Raw genomic sequence first — 21,277 nt, forward strand, 5'->3', positions numbered from 1 at the left:
CTAATATTTAGTCTAACTAGATTTTTTTTTTCCCAAAGATTAAAACTTCCATTGATAATAATGAAAATTACAAAGATGAACGGTTCCTCAACACACTGAGTGAACTATTCTAATATAAATGATGAGAGCTGTAATTATACAGTCATCGACTAGGGCTTGCTAACCACCAATAGGGTCACCCAAATAAAATTAGGCTTGATTTTTGACATGTTCGCACCGCATTCAGAACGTTCTAGTAGAGCCTAATCCCTGAACGTTCTACACTAAATGATTATTCATCTCGATGGTCCTGCATCGCAGGAGCCACTTTTGAAACGACATCCACAAAAAATGGAATTGGTCAGTTCAATCGGTTGAACCAATAATAAACAATTGTTCGTTCCAACAAATCTAAAAAAAACCCTAATATTTAGTCTAACTAGATTGAATCAAAAGAACTGGTAGTTGATCTGATTGAATCGGAGTTGAACGGACTAGGTCTAATTTGTTTGTTTCACAATTTTACTTAATGGGTTCAACTATTAAATCAGTAACCAGTGGTCACTTTTGGTCCGACCACATATTCAATTCTGGTTCGACCACGGAGGGAGTAATGAATGAAAAAAATGGAATCATTATGGAACCGAACGTTACAGGCAGGCAGTCCAATTCGCCCGCACGCGAAGATTTCAAATTCCCGCTAATCTTTCCCACAAAATTCAAACTTCAAAACCCCAAATCCCCCGTTTCCAAATGTTAAATCCCCCTCTTTCAAAAAAATTCCCCGCGCCATTAAATAAACCCTCTTTGTTTTTAACGGTATTTCCATCTCTCGCACACCCGTGTTCCTCAATTCTCCCAGTCCTCACTTCTCACCGGAATTAAAACTTCACAAACGACATGCAGTTTCCGTTCGCCGAAGCCCCTGAAACCTCCTCTTCTCGACACCACGCTTACAGCCGGAAACAAAAATCTCTAGGTCTTTTATGCACAAAGTAAGCTACTAAAATTCTGGGTTCTGGGTCCTTTTTTATGTCTGAAATTCTTACAGTTCGATGTGTTTCTTGCAGTTTTGTCAGCTTGTATGATAGAGACGGCATTGAAGTGATTGGTCTTGACGATGCCGCCTCTAAATTAGGTGTTGAGCGGCGGCGGATCTATGATATAGTCAACGTTTTAGAGAGTGTTGGGGTGAGTTTTTTTTTTTTTTTTTTTGAAAGATTTTAACTTTTTGTGTATTTTATTTGTGTTGCTCAATTGGGTATTTGATTTGTTTTAGGTTCTTGTAAGAAAAGCGAAAAATAAGTATACATGGAAAGGATTTGGAGCTATTCCTAAAGTATTACAGCAAATGAAGGTAAAAAAAAGACGGAATCTTTCTTGTTTTTCTTATTGTTTTTGGGTTTTCTTTAAATGATTTATGATTTCGTATTGAGACTGAGTTTGAGATTGTTGATGATGTTTTAGGAGGAGGGTTTGAAGGAGAATTTTAGTAGTTTTGATAAGAAGCAGCACAGCAATAATTGTGAGAAAGTAAGTTTAATTTTATTAGGGTTTTGGAATTTTTACATCTTTATTGAATTGTAGAGTGATGGTATAATAGTGGTATAACTGATGTTTGTTTTCTTTTAGCTATCGGATGATGAGAATGATGATGATGATGACTGTGATTCTAACCCTAATATTGGAAGCCAAAATGAAAATTCAATTCCTAGTGGTGTTCCTAAATCAACTGCTGCATCAAGAATCGGTAAATGTTCTCCATAACCATATGATTTCTAATTAAGAAATGAGATTCTTTTAAAGTACTCATTATGAATTGGATTGTTAAGAGGAGGGATTTATGATTTTGAGTTATCTACTAAATTGTTGAAACTGTTTTTTCGTGGCTTCTTATAATTGGTTTATGTGGTTTCCTTTCAGATACTAGAAAAGAAAAATCGTTGGGGCTGCTGACACAGAATTTTGTCAAGCTCTTTGTGTGCTCTAAAGTGAGTTAGAACTTGGTGATGTAAATTGTGAATAGGTTTTCCCTGTTTTTTTGTGAATCTGATATAATAACAGTAATGATTGCTGTATTTTCAGGTCGATCTAATCTCCCTTGATGAAGCTGCCAAGTTTTTGCTTGGAGATGGTCACAATTCACCTATTATGAGAAGTAATTGTCTTAACTTTCCTTTTTTAAATTTTCCATTTTAATTATTGAAAATAGTAGATTTGACTGATCAATTGTACATTTATTTTGTGAACTGCAGCAAAAGTTAGAAGGTTGTATGACATTGCAAATGTCCTGTCGTCCTTGAAACTTATCGAAAAGGTACTACATTGGCAAATAATTATTGACCAAATAAACTTTCAGTCTTTAAAGTAATTGCTATCGTATATTGTTCTAGCTCTGATTATATTATGTCACATGCAGACTCATACAATAGAGGGCAGGAAACCTGCGTTCAGGTGGTTGGGTTTTGGAGAAGAATCCAGAAGCGGTTTTGGTGATATTTCTGTCGAGTCTAGGAAGAGAACATTCGGAGCTGATGTTACAAACATTTGTTTTAAAAGAAGTAAAGTTGATTTTTCAGCCGAGGACGAGAAAATGGGGAAGTCAAAAATGCATAACCAATTAAAAGTTGCAGATTCAGTAACTATGGCTGACAGAAGCAGTGTAGGTGAAGATTCACAGCAGGGTTCAAAGAGTTACCAGTTTGGCCCTTTTGCTCCTGTTACTGTGGCCAAACATGGTGACACTGAGAACAAACCGACTCAAACGCATGACTGGGAAAGTCTTGCGGCCACTTACCGTCCTCAGTATCACAATCAAGGTATAGCATATTTTTTTGTGCATGAAATTGAAAGAAATAAATTAAGCATTTCACAAACCTTCATGATCCAATGAGTTGATACGTTTCTCTAACAGTCAGTTGTTTGTTTCCATTTCTACTATTACATGATATGCTAATTGGGATGCTAACAGTTCGGTTCTGTTTCGAAAAAAATTAATTTTTTAAATTCTGTTCGGTTCGAACTAAATGCAAACCCTTAGTTGACAGTATTTGGCTAGTTATCAAGCACACTTACTCCATGTTATATTTTGTTGTTGATGCATTGAAAACTGATACTGATGCTAATTTTTTGTGCAGCTTTGAGAGAGCTTTTTGCTCATTACATGGAAGCATGGCAATCATGGTACACAGAAGTTGCTGGGAAGAAACCAGTAGAACAAATCTCCTAACGCTTCACTTCAGTTTCTTGGTGACTTGCAAAGTGTTGAGACTCCACATTAATACTTAATCTTTTATTTTTCTTATAGTTTTAGAGGCAAAGAGATGCGGCTTTTATGTAGTATGCCCATCCTCCATTTGAGAGTTGTACACATTTTCTCAATGTGTAGGATTTGATTGCATGCTTCACTGCTGCATTTTAATGAGTTGTATTCTTACCAATAGAAGTATTAAATAAAAGTTTGAATCTTTTTCAATATTTGAGCCTGAAAACATTAAGAATATGGTGATATTGGTATGCAGCAAACCGAATAGATAAATTCTGTTCAGCTTGATTTAATATTATAATTATAAATAAATTTTAATTTTCTGTTTTTGGTTAAACCTGAAGTAAAATAACTGAACTGAACCATGAGTTTGGTAAAAAATATTTTAAATCTTTATAAATTTAATTCGATTTGACTATAAAGATATAAAAGTTTAGTTCTATTTGAACTGAATATGTGCTCCCTTAACGACAAGATAAGAGTAATAATAACATATTAATAAAATAGAATCAAGGTTGCAAAATTTGGAAGGAGGTATAGAATTGATTAGAACAAAGAATTTTTTTATTTGAATTTCTGAATATTAATTTACAAATGAGAATTAAGTAGTAAAAATATCTGCTTTTCTACATCAAGACAAGTAAAGAATACATTAGCATGATAGGACTAAACACAGGTCCACTATAAGATTATTTCCTCTTGAACACTAACATTGAGCGTCTTATTTGGAAGAACAATACTGTTCACTACCACCACTTCATCCCCAACATCAACGGATTCACCTGTAGGAAAGAAAATATGATGAGAACGTGCAGGAGCTGCGATTTTTCTATTCGGAAGTGAAAGCCTATGTTGCACGGAAACTTAGCGAATTCTATTTTTGTGCATTTTGTTTCTAATTTCAGAAACATTTTGAAACTCTAAGATTTGAAATTAATAACTCATTCTTGTAAAAAATACCGTTTCACCGTTTTTTTGTTTTAGTATTTCTATTTCCGTGTAACATAGATGAAAGGCAACAACATCAGAGATAAGAGTGATGGATCAAACAAATACCAAGGATTGTAATGCCAAGTTTGGAGTTGAAATCTCCAGCAGCCTGCAATCAGTTGACGGAGGTTTGTAAAGAAAATGCTAATAGGAATTACACGAGAAAAATTGCACCAATAGTAAGCAGTAGATTAGCAGACGAGATGAATGACGTAAAAACAATAACTAGGAGTGTGTGTGTGTTTCAAATGAAACGGGACCAAATCGAACTAATAAAGATTAAAAATATTTCAAATCGAGCCAAACCAGTTGGTTTGGTTGATTGTTTTGGTTTGGTTTGCATTAAGAGTGAACTGAATCTTTTTTACTTTTAAGACCGAGCTGAGCTGAAAATCTATTTTCGTTTTATAATTTTAACATTAACCAAGCCAGATATGTCAGTTTGGTTCGGTTTTTACAAACCACTACATGTGACCATTGCCAGATTCTCATTCCTTAATTACATTTCCACTACACAAACATCAAGATAACTTTTGAATAGTGTATTTGATTGTCATCATTAAATTACCAGGTTTCGCATGAAAATTAACTTACCTGGACTCGGGACCATCTTCCGACAGAAGACTTCCACCCAACAATTGCATGAATAACAACTGCATTATCCTGAGAAATAAAAGAATCGTTAAAGTCAAGCTTATTACGAGCTTTAGAGGGTCTCATACCGACTCCTTTTTGGTGGTGCAAAATTACAATCTTATGTGCTTCAAATGCTGTCATTTAGTTCTTACCCTAACTTCAACATCATCTAGGATGATACAACTGATGAGTCTTGCACCTGGTCCTATACGGGCATTAGCAGATATTGAGACATTGGGTCCAATCTGTTTCACCAAAGTCCAGAATGTCAATCACAGTTTATATACGCAAGTTTCGAGGTTTTTGGCTTTGAATTTTTTGAATTTCACGGTGATCCTCTTTTCCGAAAATGAAATTTGTACAATCACTTTCTTAGTTTCGCAAGAAATTTGAAATAAATCTCTTATCCTAATTATCCGTTTGGATGGTTACATAGCAAGTGATTCATAATAATAAGTCCACCGTAATTATTTTACTTAATACTATCTAGAATGCACATACTGCTGATACTCTCTCGTTGTTATCCGCAAAGCATACATCAGAAAAGGATGGAAATTTTACCTTAGCAGTTGGATGTACTTTTGCCGATGGGTGAATGTACACATCACCGACGATGGTGGCACTCTTTGAACCATCACCACTGGCCAAAAGATGAGGGGTGGTATGCCGAAATTGGGCAAGATATAAAGCAGAGCATTTCAGTGACATTCTGCAATTTTTATTTTGGGATAAGTTCATATAACGGAACTAGTGACAACGTTAAAACTGTAAGCACTATAACACTGTAGCTAGTTTTCCTTACCCAGGTGTTTTAATTTGTTCCCAGAAATCCATGGTTTCATAAGTATAAAATTGTTTTTTCCCAGCTAGGGGAGACAGGATGTCTTGATCCAATCTCACGAAATCTGTGGGCAGACTCCTGTTGAGCAAATTTGTGTCAAAACAAAAAGTTGACCGTCTATCAATTACATAACACGGTGACTGAAAGTTGCTGAAAAATAAAGGAAATCTTAGGAATTAGTTTGAATCTCTACATCAAGGGGCAAATATACTTTTTCTCTCACTTTTTTTCCAAGGAATATGATTAACCAAAGCTAATGCATAACTTAAGAGGTAAAAACAAATGTTATCCTGCTGTTTATAGCAAATTAACATCCTATTATTAAAATTAGATGAGATTCGGTAATGATGTTCTCCCCCAAATTATAATGAGGTCATTACTCAATTCTTCTTACAAGAACACTGTAGTTTCAAGTTATCTCAAAGAGTCAAAACTAACAAGCACTTACGGAGATACAGTCAGTTACGTCCTAAATGTTTGTAAAAAAAAGTTCTCCCTCGCATTAGCTACCAAACTACCAAAGTGGAGCTGGAGAAAGCTTATTAGCCAATTAGCCATTAACTTATGAACGTAGAGATGAAGAAACAAACAGAAAAATGCATAATATAGCAAATTTGATAGTTCTAAATTTGTTAATTTTTCCAATACTAATTGATGACATATTTAATCCAGCTAAAAAGCATTGATTCCATGATTCAAGAAATTGCATGGGAATAGGCATACCTTGTCGCAAACTGAAGAGCTTCAAAGCTGGAAACACGTCTCAGATTAGCTGCAAAGCAGAAAATTAGAGTCACAATTCTAGACCAGGAAATACCAACAACATGCAGCTAGCAAGTATCCTATCAGCAAAAGAAATATACTGCAACAAGAAAATTGTAGAACAGACAAATCAATCTTTGATGATCTATATTTCAAAATCAAGTCCATGTTTAAACCTAAGACCAATAGTTAAAATAAGAAATATGAGAGTGACAGTGCTCCAAAAACATATAAATCATTAGTATCGTATTGAGTCGGTTCGGATCTCTAACCTCTGTCTTTCCTTTGAGAAGAAACACCTTCGATGGCTGTAAATATATCTGGTGTGAATATATATACACCACAATTTATCAAGTCGCTTACCTGTATTTGAACTAAAAATAATTATAAATGAAACAAAGAAAAGAGAAGAAGCAGAAATAAGCAGTGCTTAGGGTAGAACAGCTACTAACAACAATAAGCTTGTTGGATAAATTTGCATTTTATTCCCACAAAGAGAAAAAATATTAGTTATGTCTTAGGAGAGAGACTTCTGAATTAATATAATAGATATGAAAAGAGTTATAATTTTATAACACAATTCTGTATTGTCCTGATCCATTCTACTCTATAGAAAAGGATAAGAAAAACAAATCATTGAAAAGTGAAAGTAAACAGTTAATCAAAGCAATATCAAATGATTTAGATTTGAAAGGTCCATTTGACTTGATCAAACTCTAAATTATACTTACAAAAGTTTCAGGTTTCTCTGTGTAATGCAACAATTCTTTAGTTTCTGGATCAGCTACCAATTCACCAAACTGGCTGGCTGACTCCGCAGAAACCTACATAAAGAAGTCAAACATGCTCAGAGCTATATTACGCTGCCAAACGCACACCTCAGATTTTTTTCTCCTAACAAGCTTTATAGCGCTCCACCAACCTTGATTACTAGGATAGTTCCCATCCCACCATATCTTCTATGAGCCTCTGCAGAAATCACAGGCAAATAAACATAAGAATTCTCCTGAACACGTGTGAACAAAAACAAGGATAAATCTAAAGGTTCATGGAAGAAGAATTGGACTATTTCAAAACAATGCAAGAAGTTAAGGAAGATTCCAGATGCGGGTATTACCAAGCATTTCCGGGAGTGGAAAACTGCAGCAAACGTCACAGTTGAGCAAGAAGATATGAGACTGCATAAGAGCAATCACGATTTAATTTGACCATTCAATGTGAAGAAAAATGTCCACTTATAATCTCCGGAAGTTATTACAATTTAAGCATATCCACATCGTTAGAGATGAAGATGCTAATGAAAATGATATTTAGACAACAGGCAAAGCGTTTGTAGTATAAACAAGTTAAAAGGTAAAATGAAAACCGGACTGTCTTCCATAATTATATCTCTGAAATTGTAAAGACCACCAGCAGAACCATGTGGCTTATCTTCCCTCAAATATCTAGAATCATAGATTCCAGAAGTCAATTAAATAATATAACTTACGAAATAAAGGCAAATGGTAGAGTTAATCATCAACTTAGTTACCTCACAGGCACTTTAAGCTCATTGGAGATTGCTGAAACATACAATGTGAATTCCCGCTCCTCGTAGAATCCAACAAGGTAAATCTGTGCTAGGTTTGGAATCTGAAACACAAAATTCAACCCATAAGGTTACAAGGAAAGACTAATTTTGATCTAAAAAAGATACTAAAAAACTGCCAAATTGGCATTAGCAAACTTGTATTACTGCATTTTATTGAGGGTTTAAATAGCATACAAACCCTTTTGCAAGCAGAAATTGGATGATGAACCATTGGCTGTCCTGCTAAAGGAAACAGAGGCTTGGCCACATTCAATGACAGTGGCCTGAATCTAGTTCCTGAATTGACCACAAATAACCATCAAATTGAGGACTTCAAAATTCCAAACTAACATTTGAAAACCAAAACATGAAGCAAAATTCAATACCTTTAGTGGGTCCACCAACCATAATAACAGCTACAACTTTCTCATCAGAGCTACCCATCTCCTCAAACCCAGATCTTTAATTCCTCAAAATTCAAAACAAAGAGAACCCTTTTGGAAATCCCACACTTTAAAAGGAACCCACCAATTATATTACACCATAGGATCCAGTGCCAGCTACAATCCAAAGGAACCAACGATTTTGTAATAAAAAAAGAGTACTTTTTGGCAAGTAGCTGACTATGAATTGAGTGGGAATGGGAGAATTGTTTAAGGAAGGAGTGTAAATGTAAAAGATAAGAAGAAGAAGACGAAAGAGCGGAGGCCACCCACTAGCGATAAGTACGTTCAAAGTTTTTATGAGAAATTTCCAAATATGTTACCCCAAATCCTTAAAGTGTCTGTTCCTCGTTACTTTTTTACGCACATAGAGAAAGGGGACAGCGGAGATGATCTTTCTGTTGGGACAGCAGGTGGGGCCCAGTGCGTTATTTTGGCCCCACTACTTCCAGCAGTGTTCTAATAGCTATGAACCGGGAGAAGTTTATTCTTCGAATCCTCTGAGGAACCAATACATCTAGGGTTAAGGTACAAAAATGACCCTAATGTTTACTCCGTGTTTCACATTTCTCCCTAATATTTTTTTGGGCTAAAAATGACCCTGAGTTATATATTTAAAGATGTGTCGAATATGTATAGTATTTGTATTTGAGTTATATATTTAACGTATTGAATATATAACTTACGAGTAGTTGAAATTTATCTATAACATATATTAAAATAAAAACATGTCATATTCTTTGGTAAATTGTGTAAATTATTTATCAATGATACGTATTAAGGATATATTTGTCATGTTTTAATTGTATATGAAAGATGTATCTAAAAATACATCTAAAATACATATATATTTATATAATATATATTTAAATATTCTTTGTGTTTCTGATATGTATTGATGACGTATGCAAGATGTATCGGAAATGTATAGGAGATGTACCGAAAATGTATCTCGAAGGCATTGAGGTACCACCATTGACGAGAAGTCGCATATTAAGGATATATTTATCATGTAATTATATATTAAAAATTTACCTAATAAATACATTTAAGAAACATATCAAACACGTTTGATGAATTAATATATATTTAAAAATAAATATATTTAAACTGCTTCTAATATGTATCTGATATGTATAACATATGTATCTGCTATGTATAACATAGATAAAAAAAGCAGAAATCTAAAAAATTAGAGTTGGACTCAATACCATTCAACAAACACTTACAATTAGATACTGGACTTTTCTATCTTTTTTTTACAAAGAAAGTTAAAATGTATCCTTTACCTAATATCTAAATACTTTTTCATATGTTTGGTTATTCTTAAAAAAAATTTGTGAAAAATAAGAGCAGGTGGCATAAGCATTTCAAGCATGGTACTGCAAATCTAAACCTCTCAAAGGCTAGTTTTATCACAGCAAGAGAAAAAAACTAAGATATCCTTACAAACAAATTATGTAATCATTCACAAACTCTATTTAATTAAAAAAATTAACACAAAACGTAATTTAGGCAAGGTTTCTAAGTATGCAGTAGGAATCTCCAGCTAAGTATGCAGTAAAATTTAGATTAAATCAACAAACCTAACTAACAAGCTAGTTGGCTAATCAGTTATTATTGGCTTTTTAAAAAGGTCAAGGTGAGCTTAATTCTTATCAATAGCCAAATTGTGAAGTGTGTTTAGTTGGAAAATTATATAATACAACCGTTGTGCCATGTTATTCATGCAACAAATCAAGCCATGTAAAATTTGTAATGATTAAAAATTCAAATAATAATTGAAAAAATTTCTATCGCAAATGCTAATTAGCTTGTTGTACATATGACATGGAACAACTATTGCATGGGATAAACACTCTATTAGTTGATGTTTTTGTAATATAATATAAATATTAGGTTTTTGCAAATTAAATGACTTAAACTATATTTTTTTTATTTTTTAGATACAAATTTAATAAATTAATAATTTTAATAATTATTAAATTAATAAATTTAATAGTTAATAAATTTTTGGTCCGCCATGTATATTAATTATAAGAGGGTCGACTGTATCTAGTTTGAAGTCTATTAAATTAATGAAATTTTATTTATAAAAAAAGGGAATATAATGGAGCTTTAAATATTTTTTTAATATAAAATTTGTTATTTTAAGAGATTAATTTATAAGGAGATAAATGAAATAGTGAGTATAGAATGAAGTCTCGTAAACTATATATGCATTGCCACGTTGGATTTGAAATAGAGAAAGACGGTAAAAAAAAAAGAGAAATGGTAAAGTTAATTGTAAAGTTGGAATAGAGAAGGACACATGTTAGTTTGAGAGAGAGTTAGCATTAGGTGAAATAAATATGAAAACTGACACATTAATTGTAAAGTTAAAATTAGCATTGATATAAATAATTAGAAGGGTTAGCACTATTGTAATAATTGAGCGTGTTTAGCTCACTTTTGTAATTTTCTCCCTATTTAACGGCAGATTGTTTCAGCGTTAAATTTACTGACATGGAATTAAAATAGTCGTTGCCAACAGCCCATGTGGCATTTACTCTGGCCACCTATCCCTCCCATCATGCCTTAAACAAAATCAAAAAATTAAATTCCAAATTTTATCCAATTTTCTTCCTTGTGACGAACGGGTTCGTCTTCATCGTGACGAACGGGTTCGTCACGAGAAAAACAAGCGGGTTGTCAATTTTTTCAAAATAATAATAATGATCTGTTATTAAATAATTTATATTAATTAAATATTTGAATAAATAAAATTTATTTGATTAGAAAATATTAATTGTTTTGAATATATGTCGGAGTCGGAGAAAAGGTGTCGATGTCGAAAGCGTGTGACAGTGAAATTTTACTTTATTTTATATATTTAAATATAAATCAAATAAAATTGTATTATTAATTTTTGAATTTGTGGGGAAGAGGGTCTTTTTGTTCATTTTATAACATTATATGATTTTTAGAAAATAAATTAAAAATGAAGAATAAAATTGGCATTTTTTCTAATAAAAAAGGATCGATTTAGTTTTTAAGGTGTAATTGAAGTTCAAAGGTGCGAATTTGGGTGAATTGGATAAAATTGCAACGTTGGAGTGCAACTGAAAGGGGCTAAAAGGTATAGGATTTTTTTGGTGATTGAGCTTTTAATTAATATCTTTGATAAGATGTATATAATATAATTTACAATACAAAAATAAAAGGTCTAATGCCTTAAAAACACGTGACCTTTTACCCCTTTTCAATCCTATTCTGACTTTAAAAACTGATCAATGTTATCCTATTCCACATTTTCTCGTTTCAATTGTACCATTAAGTATTAAATTGACCTTTTTTTATATGGGCAAAATGCAAATAAATTCTTCAAAAAATATCAATTTAATGCAAAAAGGGTCAATTTGTAAAAGAAATTTGAACGTCTGGGTAGGATTAAAAATTAGTTAAAAGGTCGAGTGCTTTTAACACATTAGGCCAAAATAAAAATTTGCATTATTTATTATTCTTTTTTAAATAATGTGTATTAGAAATTTTTTTCAAGTAGATGAAAGCGTAAAGATAATATCATACAATGAATGAAATTATAAAATCAATAATACCAAAAAAAATTATGAAGAGTTAATTTTACATTTTATAAATATGCAATCCCCTCTTTTTTTCTTTTATCAAAATTTAGAATTATATGGGTTGGTCAATTGAATTGATCATACGATAGGCACATACAATGACAGATTCAGAAAAAAAACTGATATATTTTTTTATTTAATAAAGATGGCCAAAATAAAAAAAGATAAGGTGAACAAAATAATACTATTAAATTCATATTACCAATATTATTTAAAAACTAATACTTATAAAGTGAATAATTGCCCGCCTTACACTTTGCCCATGCATACAGATACCTTAGAAACTTGCTTGTTGACTAAGAAGCTAAAAAGGTGAAAGCCAGTTTTCAAACGCTATGGGAACCAGTATTGGGATTTAAACTAAATAGGTGACTTTAAGCTAAAGGCAATGCCTTCAGATCTAGCGGTTATGCAGCCTTGAAAACATGGAGGGAGGTTGGCCATTGACAATTCATTCTGATGCCACAACTTATTAGGTGGGGGACTAGATCTGTTTATCAGAATGAATCTGACAAATTTTCAACAACATTTGAAGATAAAAACACTCCACACCACTCTTATTAAATCATATGATAGTAAAAACTAGTTCTGTCAAATCTGCAACAATTTCTTATTATCTCAACATCTTATTTTTGCTGCATGCTTCTAATATTAGTACATTCATTCCCGGTTTTACGGCGCCTAAGAAATTATAGTTCAGCTCTCACAAACATCTCTTACAGCTTTGAAGGAGACTGGTACCAACCCCATGGTTCGTCTGAGATGTACTGCGTCACCTGCTTCACGCTCAAGTAATTCTCGAGTCCCCTGCAATAATTACAAAGTATCAAAACAAAATCAGCATTCGCAATCCACTGCTGTTAGTTGGTGATAATAATAATCAAACTGCATTTAAGTGGAGACTGTCTTAATTTAACTCGGTTCTCCCGATTGTAAAAGGTGAGGAATGTTTCGATTCTCTAAGGCCATACCATTCTCCTAGTTCACGTCCAAATCCGCTACGCTTGATGCCTCCCCATGGGGCTTGACAGAAACATGGCTGCGAGCAATTGATCCACACAATACCTGCCCGAAAAGCCTGTAAAGCAGGAAAAGAAGCAAATATTTAGTAAAATAATCTCGAACAACTGATCAGGGAAGAATTACTTTCACACGATTCAATGCTACTTTCTCAAGTCTTACCTTGCTCACACGTTCACATCTTTCCAGATCTTTTGACATCACAGCAGCACCCAATCCATAACTGCAGAACATACCGACAATGTCAAAATAGAATCTCTCTGGTTAAAAAAAGAATCTATGTGGTACAAATATACTATGGAACGGGACACGGCCACTATTATTGCTGAGATTCGGAAATCGACTCACATGGTGTCATTTGCCAACTCAATGGCTTCTTCTTCAGTGCTGAATGTTTTAACACACAGAACAGGTCCAAAGACTTCCTCTCTCCAAATTTGCATAGAGGTATTTACATCAGTAATGATGGTTGGCTCAATGAAGAATCCCTTGTTTAGATGCTGTAATTCATTTACAAGCAATTCAAGAAATCTCCCAGACTTACATACAAAACACCAGTAAGGAGAAAATGGAAATCATATGTACCTTTGGACGATCACCACCAGACAAAATGGTCGCTCCTTCACTTCTGGCAGTTGATATAAATTTCATGACTTTCTCATACTGCAACAATGTTAGTGATGTGTTAAATTTAGCATCTTCAGTTCATCAGATTGAGTCCAAAGTTTGAAGTAGTGAATACCATAAGCATTTAAATTAAATTGTTGTAAAACTCAAACATTGTATACCAAATTGTCGGGAATTACAGAGAAAATTATCAACATAACCATCTTGTTCAAAATCTTTAGCATGCAACCGAAAATCCCGACCTTAAGTTATTCTGTCTACCTTATTTTTAAAACAAGATGCAGGAAGTTTAAAAAAATTCTCACCTGCCCTCCACTCACGACTGGACCAAGTCTGCAACCTTCTTCAAAGGGATCCGATATTTTAATATTTTGGCACCATTTGACAAGCCTGTCTAAAAATGCTGTTGCAATGCTCTCCTGAAAGATTAAAGTAAGGATAGTATCTGATGAGTTATACTACCAAATAATATTAGCTAACTACTAGCTGCAGCACTCATTGAACTTTTCTCTCTCCATCATCAATCACTACTAGTTTTGATAGAACTTCAAATATGGGAAATATACAGCTAGCTGTGTTCTACTTTTATGTAGGTTCAAACTTATGATTTATCAGACGCAAATAAAGATAGAAGCGTGTATAAAGTACTAACCACCTATCCTTTAGATATAAAATACAGAAATCTAACATAAAATTTATAAACACAACTCCGACTATCATAATGTGTGATTCAATTTATAAATGGCATCATTTTTAAGATAGGTTTGGTATTGACAAAAAATATCCTTTAAAAAGAACAAATTAAAATTACAATTGATATCTAATTTTCCCTCTTGCTTGATTTCCTTTCTATATTAGAACCCCTTTTTATTTTATTTTAACTCATTGTTAAGATCTGATGTTTGATCCACTCTGTAATTCAACATATAGCCACATCATGAAAAAGCAACATAAATTCTTAAAAAGCTTGATTCATCCAACAGAATAACAGTTTTGTCTTCTTTGCTGTTGCAAAGAAAACTAAGATTTCATTATCTTGATTAGTTCTACAGAGCCGTGGTTGGGATGGCCAGATATACAGAACAAAATATCAGAACAAAACTACAATTTGTATCTCAGACGGAGAGAGAGGGTAATTTATGGATGCAAGTGTTAGAATCATGAAATCATGCAATATCTAATCTATCAGACTTACATGCACAATTAGGCGGGATGTCGCACTGCATATCTGACCATTTGTCCAAAAGCAACCAAAGGCAGTCCATTCAGCAGCTATGTACCAAAAAATACAAAAGATTAGAATTAATACCATTACCTGCATATATAAATGTTTTTTCTAGCCATTGAGATGGGTCTTCGAAACCAGAGCGCTATGAACAATTTTTTTAGAATGAAGAAACTCTAGACCCTATAATAGACGAGAAAGCAGGATTAAAACGTTGCTTAGTAGAGAAATAACCTTTGTCGAGATCAACATCCTCAAACACAACGAATGGGCTTTTACCACCAAGTTCCATCGAAACAGGCTGTAAAAGAAGTAGCATGTGGTAACTGGCATAATTAAATAAAATTTATCATATGGAGAAACATAATGTTCACACCGGCATACCTTGACCATCTGAGCTGCAGTTGCCATTATTTTGCTCCCAGTAGCTGTGCTTCCAGTAAATGCTACCTGTTTAAAAGAACTAACAATTATAACTACATATGCATACACAAAATCAGAAAGAACCCAGACCTATTATATTTTAAAATCAACTTGAATGAATCTCCTATACAGAGTATAACAGCAGTAAAGTCAACCTTGTCAACACGAGGATGAGATGCCAAAGGAGCACCAGCTTCAGTGCCCAGTCCAGTTAGAATATTGAGGACACCATGTGGAAGACCAACCTCCCTACAAACTTCACCCAGCTCTAAACAGGTCCTAAAGATAACATAAGAATTAGAGCTGGACATAGCATGATACTAAAATCAGAAAAGGTACAGCCTCAAGTTAATTGTAAACATACAACGACGCAAGTTCAGATGGTTTCAGTATTGCCGTGCAACCTGCTGCCAAAGCTGGAGCGACTTTCCACGTGGCCATCAATAGAGGGTAATTCCTTCAACATAAACAGTAAGCAAGTCTTAGATATCAGCACTAGCAAACATTTTGTATGCACCAGTTTTATAATAGCAAAAACAGTTGAGACTACGAAACTGAAAGTGTGATTATACTCCTTGAAATTATGGGAAGGTCAAATGCTTAAGACTCATGCACCCAACAGGTTACTAATAACATATTATAATATAACTACAAAAGAACAATTATTAAGCTATGTTATAATCAACGAGATAAGAACTTGTAATAAAACTGGTAATAAAAGTGTGAATAGTACTACATAACTCATTGGTAACACTGTCCATTGACAAGGAACCAACCAGAGAATACAAAAGCCAACTAATTAAGAAAATTACAAGCAGTTGACATGATGGGAATATAAAAATTTAACAAACTAATTAAGTAAATAGAGAAAACGTATAGTTTAAACAAGAGAAGCAGCCAATACCAAGGAGTGATTAACGCAATAACACCAAGCGGCTCCTTAAGAACATGACCCTTAAATGTATCCATAGGAAGAGAAAGAGGAGCCTTTTGCTTGGCATCTAAACCTTCAGCAAGGTCAGCATAGTACTCAAAACAACCAGCAACATCATCCTACACAGCATAAGAAGTACATATAAGTCGATTTGCAACATACTGGCTGAAACAGTTCAAAGAAATCAAACTGTCAAAGAACAAACCATATCCCACGCCGCCTCATCATATGGTTTACCGCAATCAATTGATTCGAGTTTCGCAAAGACAGATTTCTTCTCCGTTATCTGCAAGCAATCAAAGATTTAAAATTCAACATATGTCAATTCAGGACTACTAAATTTGAACAAGAATAACTTGAGCATGACATTCAATTTGTAATAAATAATATGGGATGTGGGTATGAACAAAAGTAGTGAAACCTTGGCAGCAATAGCACGCAGATACTTAGCACGAAAAGCACCAGGAGTGAAGGCCCAATCCTTGCCCTTATTCCTGTAAAAAGCATTATGGGCAGCTTCAACTGCCACTTCAACATCTTCTGAAGTAGCAGCTGGTATATCACCTGTACTCCATCATCAACAACAAAATCGAATTTAATCTTAAAACAACATAAAACCAAAACCCTACTGAAATTAAAAAGAGTTTTAAAAAGCAAAAGTAAAGTGATCAAACCGATGATCTGTTCAGTAGAAGGGTTGATGACAGGGATGCGTTTCTTGAGAAGGGATTCTCTCCATTCACCGTTGATGAAGAGGTGTCGACTGGGTATTGGGACCGCCATTGATGAGTGTTTTACCTGTATTTTTTATAGTTTTGAGTTTGTTTTTTTTTTGAGGTATTTTATTTTGTGAGGACAAAGCTATGAGTAATGAACTAATTTGGATGATGTTATACTTATAGTCTTATAGTGATGGGATAGTCATACAGTATATTAATCCTACTCGGATCATATGTCCTAATCAAAATCCTTTTCGGAAAATTTATTCATATGGGTAATTTTAGTTTGCAGTCCCTCAACTTTTGTTTCACTCTCGTAATAGTTCCTAAGCTTTATTTCATAGCTATGTTCTACCACAATTTCTATTTTATATCAATCTTGTCCGACGACTAAACTTGAGACTAAAATATCTTCTGATCAGAATTGATGAAATATCCTTTTGATATTATTAAACAATTTTAGATATATGCATAATAATAAGTAAAATAAATAACATTTATATGTGTGTATGGTTAAAAATAATGATTATACTTAAATATGAGAGCTTAAATTTCTTAATTGAAGTTAAAAAAATTAAACATATTTAAAATTAGATTCAAATTAATTATTTTTAAACACTTGTTTTTTTTTTAATTATTTGATCTCAAGTTAAATTTGATAAATGGAATAATGCAAGTAGTTTTCAAGTTGAATACCAATACTAAATTACTAATAGCATTTAATTAGACTTGGCAGAATCATCATCTTATTTCCTTATAAAGAAAAACTTATACACTAATAAAATTCCATTTATTGGAAAAGTTTGGACATACTTTAGGTAACCATCTAGCTTTGATACTCTATCTGTTTTTAATAATCTATCACATAATTTTTTTAAAACATTTTGTAAATTCAAGAAAACGTTAATCTAAATTTCCAAATTATGTTTGTATTCTATTATAGTCATACCTTACATCTTCAACTATCTCAAGTAATTTTACTGATTTTTAGATTATTTAATTACTTTTTTATTTTTCTATTCATATTTTGACAGGTATTAAAAAATAAAATAAGAGGATGGACAATTAAAAAACATATGAAAATTACAAAAAAAAAGAGTACATGAAGCGCACTCATCATCATGCATCAACCATAATTGGAGATCATATAAATGACCTTAATGTTGCCACTGAGGTGCTAAAATGACCATAATAATTTGAAAGGTGCAAAAATGACCCTCAGTTTAGCGACGAAATTAACCCCGTCTAACAGAGGGGTCTAATATTTAATTTTCAAAATATTAAGGTGATTTTCGCACTTTGGTGGTAACATGAGGGTCCTAATTGAGATCTAAAAATATAGAAGGGTCAAGTGAAATTTTGGATAAATATTAGGGACATTTTTATACCTTATCTCAATATAATTTAATTTTTGACAAAAAGATCAGTACGTGGCCCGACTACATACGCGTACTACTCATAATTGATGCGCAATATTATTTTGAAGATCGCAATCCCAACCCAACCCCCTCTATCCTTTTCTGATTTTAATATACTAATGGCCAACCTGGAGTCTGATCTTCCTGCAATACATTTTGTTGTTACACCAAATTCTTTTACTATTTTATTACATTTTTATATCTAAACCATCAAATGATTTTATTTTTTATTTTTTTTATAATCGATAAAATGATTTTGTCATCACTTTCCCTGCAAATATATAAATGATTCATCTGAATGCAAAAATGTATAAATAAACAATCAAAAGAATAAATGCATATTCTCTTCTTCCATAGATAAAGCCAATGAGCCCCCAAACCTACTCCACATTTATATTAAATGATAATAATTCAGTGTTAATATGATAAAAAAAAATCATCATAGATCCCTGAACTTTCACTTTTATTTAATTAGATTTCTAAATTTATAATTTAATCATTTATGGGCATCTTTGACTAATGAAAACTATGACTTAGAATCATAAACGACCGTGCGAAGTTTGATAAACAAGTCAAATTTATAAAAAATAATTCAAGAATAAGGATAATATTTTGTTATCTATCTTTAAAAAAATACTGTTTTTCTTAAAATTATAATTTACACCAATAAAGCGCACTCTTTTAAAATATTACTGTTTTTTCTTAAAATAATATTTTACAAAAAAAAATATACAATTTAAATAACTTCAAATTTTCTTTTTCCTATAAATGTATTTTATTTAATTAAATTATTTGATAATTAAATTTTATATTTTAGCAAATAATATTATATAAAATATAGTTAACTAATTAGTGGTGTTATTTGTATTAATGAGTTAACCATTATTTAAAAACAATCAACGCATTCAATTTAACGAAACAAAAATTGAATTATCTACTTATATAGACCGATAGTTCAATTTCATAATTCAATGGAGTTGTATATTTATAATATACGCTGTTAACTTTCATTAGTTGTCGTGATTCATGATTCAATTTATATAATGTTTTTTCATCAAAAAAAGAAATCTATATAATGTTTGTTTTCTTAATAACAAATCGTAATAGAAAAGCTTGGAATAAAGGATCAATTCACCTCTCAACTTGGCACGTCCAGTATTTTGATATTTCGTGCCAAATTGAGGGGGTGAATTGATCCTTTGTTCGAAAAGCTTGCTCCAAATCAACTTAGTCATAGCACAGTCGAAGAAAACATTCATCGTCGGTAGGGCCAGACATGTCCCGTATGTTGTTTCTCAAGAGATTAGTACTTCAAATGATGGATAAAATAAGAGTTTATTAATGCAATAAAGTTTACGTTGAAAGTGACTCAAATGTTTCTAAATGATAAATTGACCAATTATAATATGAACGAGCAATGGTGCCAAGTGTCAACAACTAGCTAGCTCGATCATTTGTGTTTTTCTCGATTGCCGTTGGATTTATACATGAGTTATCAAATAAATGATTAAATATCGGCTTAATTTATTATTTAATGCCTAAATTTTACCATTTTATTCTATGTAATCTTTGAACTATTTTTTATTCTATTGAACCTCTTAACTATTTTTTCTATCTATTTAACCCCTAATTTTTACCACTTTATTCCATGCGACCCTTAAACTAATTTTTTATTTCATTGAACCTCTTAACTATTTTTTTTTATTTTATTTAACCCCTCAAATCTAAACTATTTTTTTTACCCATTTAACCTCTCATACAATGTATTGATTTTAGAAAAAAATATGAGTATGTATCTTACATTTAAAATAAAGAGCGATGTATTTTATATATTATTTAAAAATCCATTTAAGTATTAATTACTTTAAAAATCATGAATTTTAGCGTGTTTTACAATTTAAACACAAACTTAAAAGATTTGTAATTGATTTGAAAAGTTTGAAATTGTAAAAAATTAAAAGTTGGTATCTTAAAATTTCTAAAATTAAAAATTTGAGTTAAATTTATGAAACACACTAAAAATTATATTTTTTAAACAATTAAACATTCATATAATATTATCAAAGTATAATAAATTTATGTATTTTATAAATATCGTTAACCAAAAGAGAAAAAATCCTTTTACCATTGTTGAAATGTAAAAAAACATTTGCATGTTTAAAAAGTAATATCATTTAATTATTTGATCAACTTTAAATATTTCTAATTTATACTGTCGTCAATAATTTACAAAAATATTATTAAAAAAATACATTTTTTAAAAAATCATAAGGTGGAAAATTAAATAGTTGTATTTTTGAGAAGGTTAAACAGGTAAAAATTAGAAGTTTAAATGTGCAATAGGTAAAAAGAATAGTTAAGGGGTTAAATAGAACAAATAGTATAGTTTGAGGGTTAAATAGAATAAAAAAATAGTAAAAGGTATAATGGAACACAAAATTAGTTCGGAGGTCACAAGGAACAAAATGGTAAAATTTAATGGTTAAATAGAACAAAGAAAATAGTTAAGAGGTCTAATAAAATAAAAAAATTAATTTAGAGATCGCATTAAAATAAAATGGTAAAGTTTAGGTATTAAATAATGTATTAAGCCATTAAAAATCAGGTACGATAATCACAATATTATATATATATATATATATATATATATATATATATATATATAATCATTATTATGAATTTTGTAAATTTTTTTAATCATACTCTTATTTAATATAGGGTCAGTAAGTTCATTAGTGGACTTTAAATATGAAGAATATAAAAAAATTAAATTTAAAAATTATTATCTTTAAAAGTGGAAAA

At 31.8% G+C, this 21,277-nt stretch overlaps 3 protein-coding genes across 3 annotated transcripts; 1 reads left to right on the top strand and 2 right to left on the bottom strand.

Moving 5' to 3' along the window:
- The first annotated feature begins 563 nt into the window (after positions 1–563).
- Positions 564–3,454, top strand: LOC126671009 (E2F transcription factor-like E2FE). Its single transcript, XM_050364700.2, has 10 exons — positions 564–974; positions 1,050–1,170; positions 1,259–1,336; positions 1,447–1,512; positions 1,612–1,729; positions 1,903–1,970; positions 2,065–2,137; positions 2,235–2,296; positions 2,399–2,798; positions 3,117–3,454. Exons 1-10 carry the CDS (start codon positions 880–882, stop codon positions 3,206–3,208), a joined length of 1,173 nt encoding a protein of 390 aa, XP_050220657.1. The 5' UTR covers positions 564–879; the 3' UTR covers positions 3,209–3,454.
- A 332-nt stretch (positions 3,455–3,786) lies between these two features.
- LOC126674154 (uncharacterized) lies at positions 3,787–8,820 on the bottom strand. The gene is made up of 15 exons (XM_050368541.2): positions 8,430–8,820; positions 8,243–8,340; positions 8,005–8,105; positions 7,840–7,918; positions 7,591–7,651; positions 7,396–7,442; positions 7,205–7,297; positions 6,746–6,836; positions 6,435–6,483; positions 5,673–5,789; positions 5,432–5,579; positions 5,023–5,115; positions 4,829–4,897; positions 4,301–4,343; positions 3,787–4,026 (listed from the first exon to the last, which is right to left on the bottom strand). The coding sequence occupies exons 1-15, from the start codon at positions 8,485–8,487 to the stop codon at positions 3,926–3,928; spliced, it is 1,248 nt and encodes a 415-aa protein (XP_050224498.1). The 5' UTR covers positions 8,488–8,820; the 3' UTR covers positions 3,787–3,925.
- Positions 8,821–12,637: 3,817 nt separating this feature from the next.
- Positions 12,638–17,210, bottom strand: LOC126673800 (aminoaldehyde dehydrogenase 2, peroxisomal). The gene is made up of 15 exons (XM_050368078.2): positions 17,013–17,210; positions 16,760–16,902; positions 16,544–16,624; positions 16,309–16,457; positions 15,769–15,861; positions 15,560–15,683; positions 15,366–15,431; positions 15,216–15,282; positions 14,952–15,028; positions 14,062–14,175; positions 13,715–13,792; positions 13,478–13,629; positions 13,292–13,352; positions 13,081–13,187; positions 12,638–12,916 (listed from the first exon to the last, which is right to left on the bottom strand). The coding sequence occupies exons 1-15, from the start codon at positions 17,119–17,121 to the stop codon at positions 12,826–12,828; spliced, it is 1,512 nt and encodes a 503-aa protein (XP_050224035.1). The 5' UTR covers positions 17,122–17,210; the 3' UTR covers positions 12,638–12,825.
- Between the last annotated feature and the right edge of the window lie 4,067 nt (positions 17,211–21,277).

This window comes from Mercurialis annua, linkage group LG3 (assembly GCF_937616625.2).
Source record: "Mercurialis annua linkage group LG3, ddMerAnnu1.2, whole genome shotgun sequence".
Taxonomy (NCBI): Eukaryota; Viridiplantae; Streptophyta; class Magnoliopsida; order Malpighiales; family Euphorbiaceae; genus Mercurialis; species Mercurialis annua.

Excerpts from the sequence above, each read along its gene's own strand:
- LOC126673800 (XM_050368078.2), bottom strand. The coding sequence starts at position 17,121 with ATGGCGGTCCCAATACCCAGTCGACACCTCTTCATCAACGGTGAATGG. Across the intron at positions 13,793-14,061 it reads CAGTCGTGAGTGGAGGGCAG|TATGAGAAAGTCATGAAATT; the intron begins GTGAGAATTTTT and ends ACATTGTTGCAG. Across the intron at positions 13,188-13,291 it reads GATGTGAACGTGTGAGCAAG|GCTTTTCGGGCAGGTATTGT; the intron begins GTAAGACTTGAG and ends CCTGCTTTACAG.
- LOC126674154 (XM_050368541.2), bottom strand. The coding sequence starts at position 8,487 with ATGGGTAGCTCTGATGAGAAAGTTGTAGCTGTTATTATGGTTGGTGGA. Across the intron at positions 7,919-8,004 it reads GAGCTTAAAGTGCCTGTGAG|ATATTTGAGGGAAGATAAGC; the intron begins GTAACTAAGTTG and ends CTATGATTCTAG. Across the intron at positions 4,898-5,022 it reads TAGATGATGTTGAAGTTAGG|GATAATGCAGTTGTTATTCA; the intron begins GTAAGAACTAAA and ends TTTATTTCTCAG.
- LOC126671009 (XM_050364700.2), top strand. The coding sequence starts at position 880 with ATGCAGTTTCCGTTCGCCGAAGCCCCTGAAACCTCCTCTTCTCGACAC. Across the intron at positions 1,971-2,064 it reads AGCTCTTTGTGTGCTCTAAA|GTCGATCTAATCTCCCTTGA; the intron begins GTGAGTTAGAAC and ends CTGTATTTTCAG. Across the intron at positions 2,138-2,234 it reads CAATTCACCTATTATGAGAA|CAAAAGTTAGAAGGTTGTAT; the intron begins GTAATTGTCTTA and ends TGTGAACTGCAG.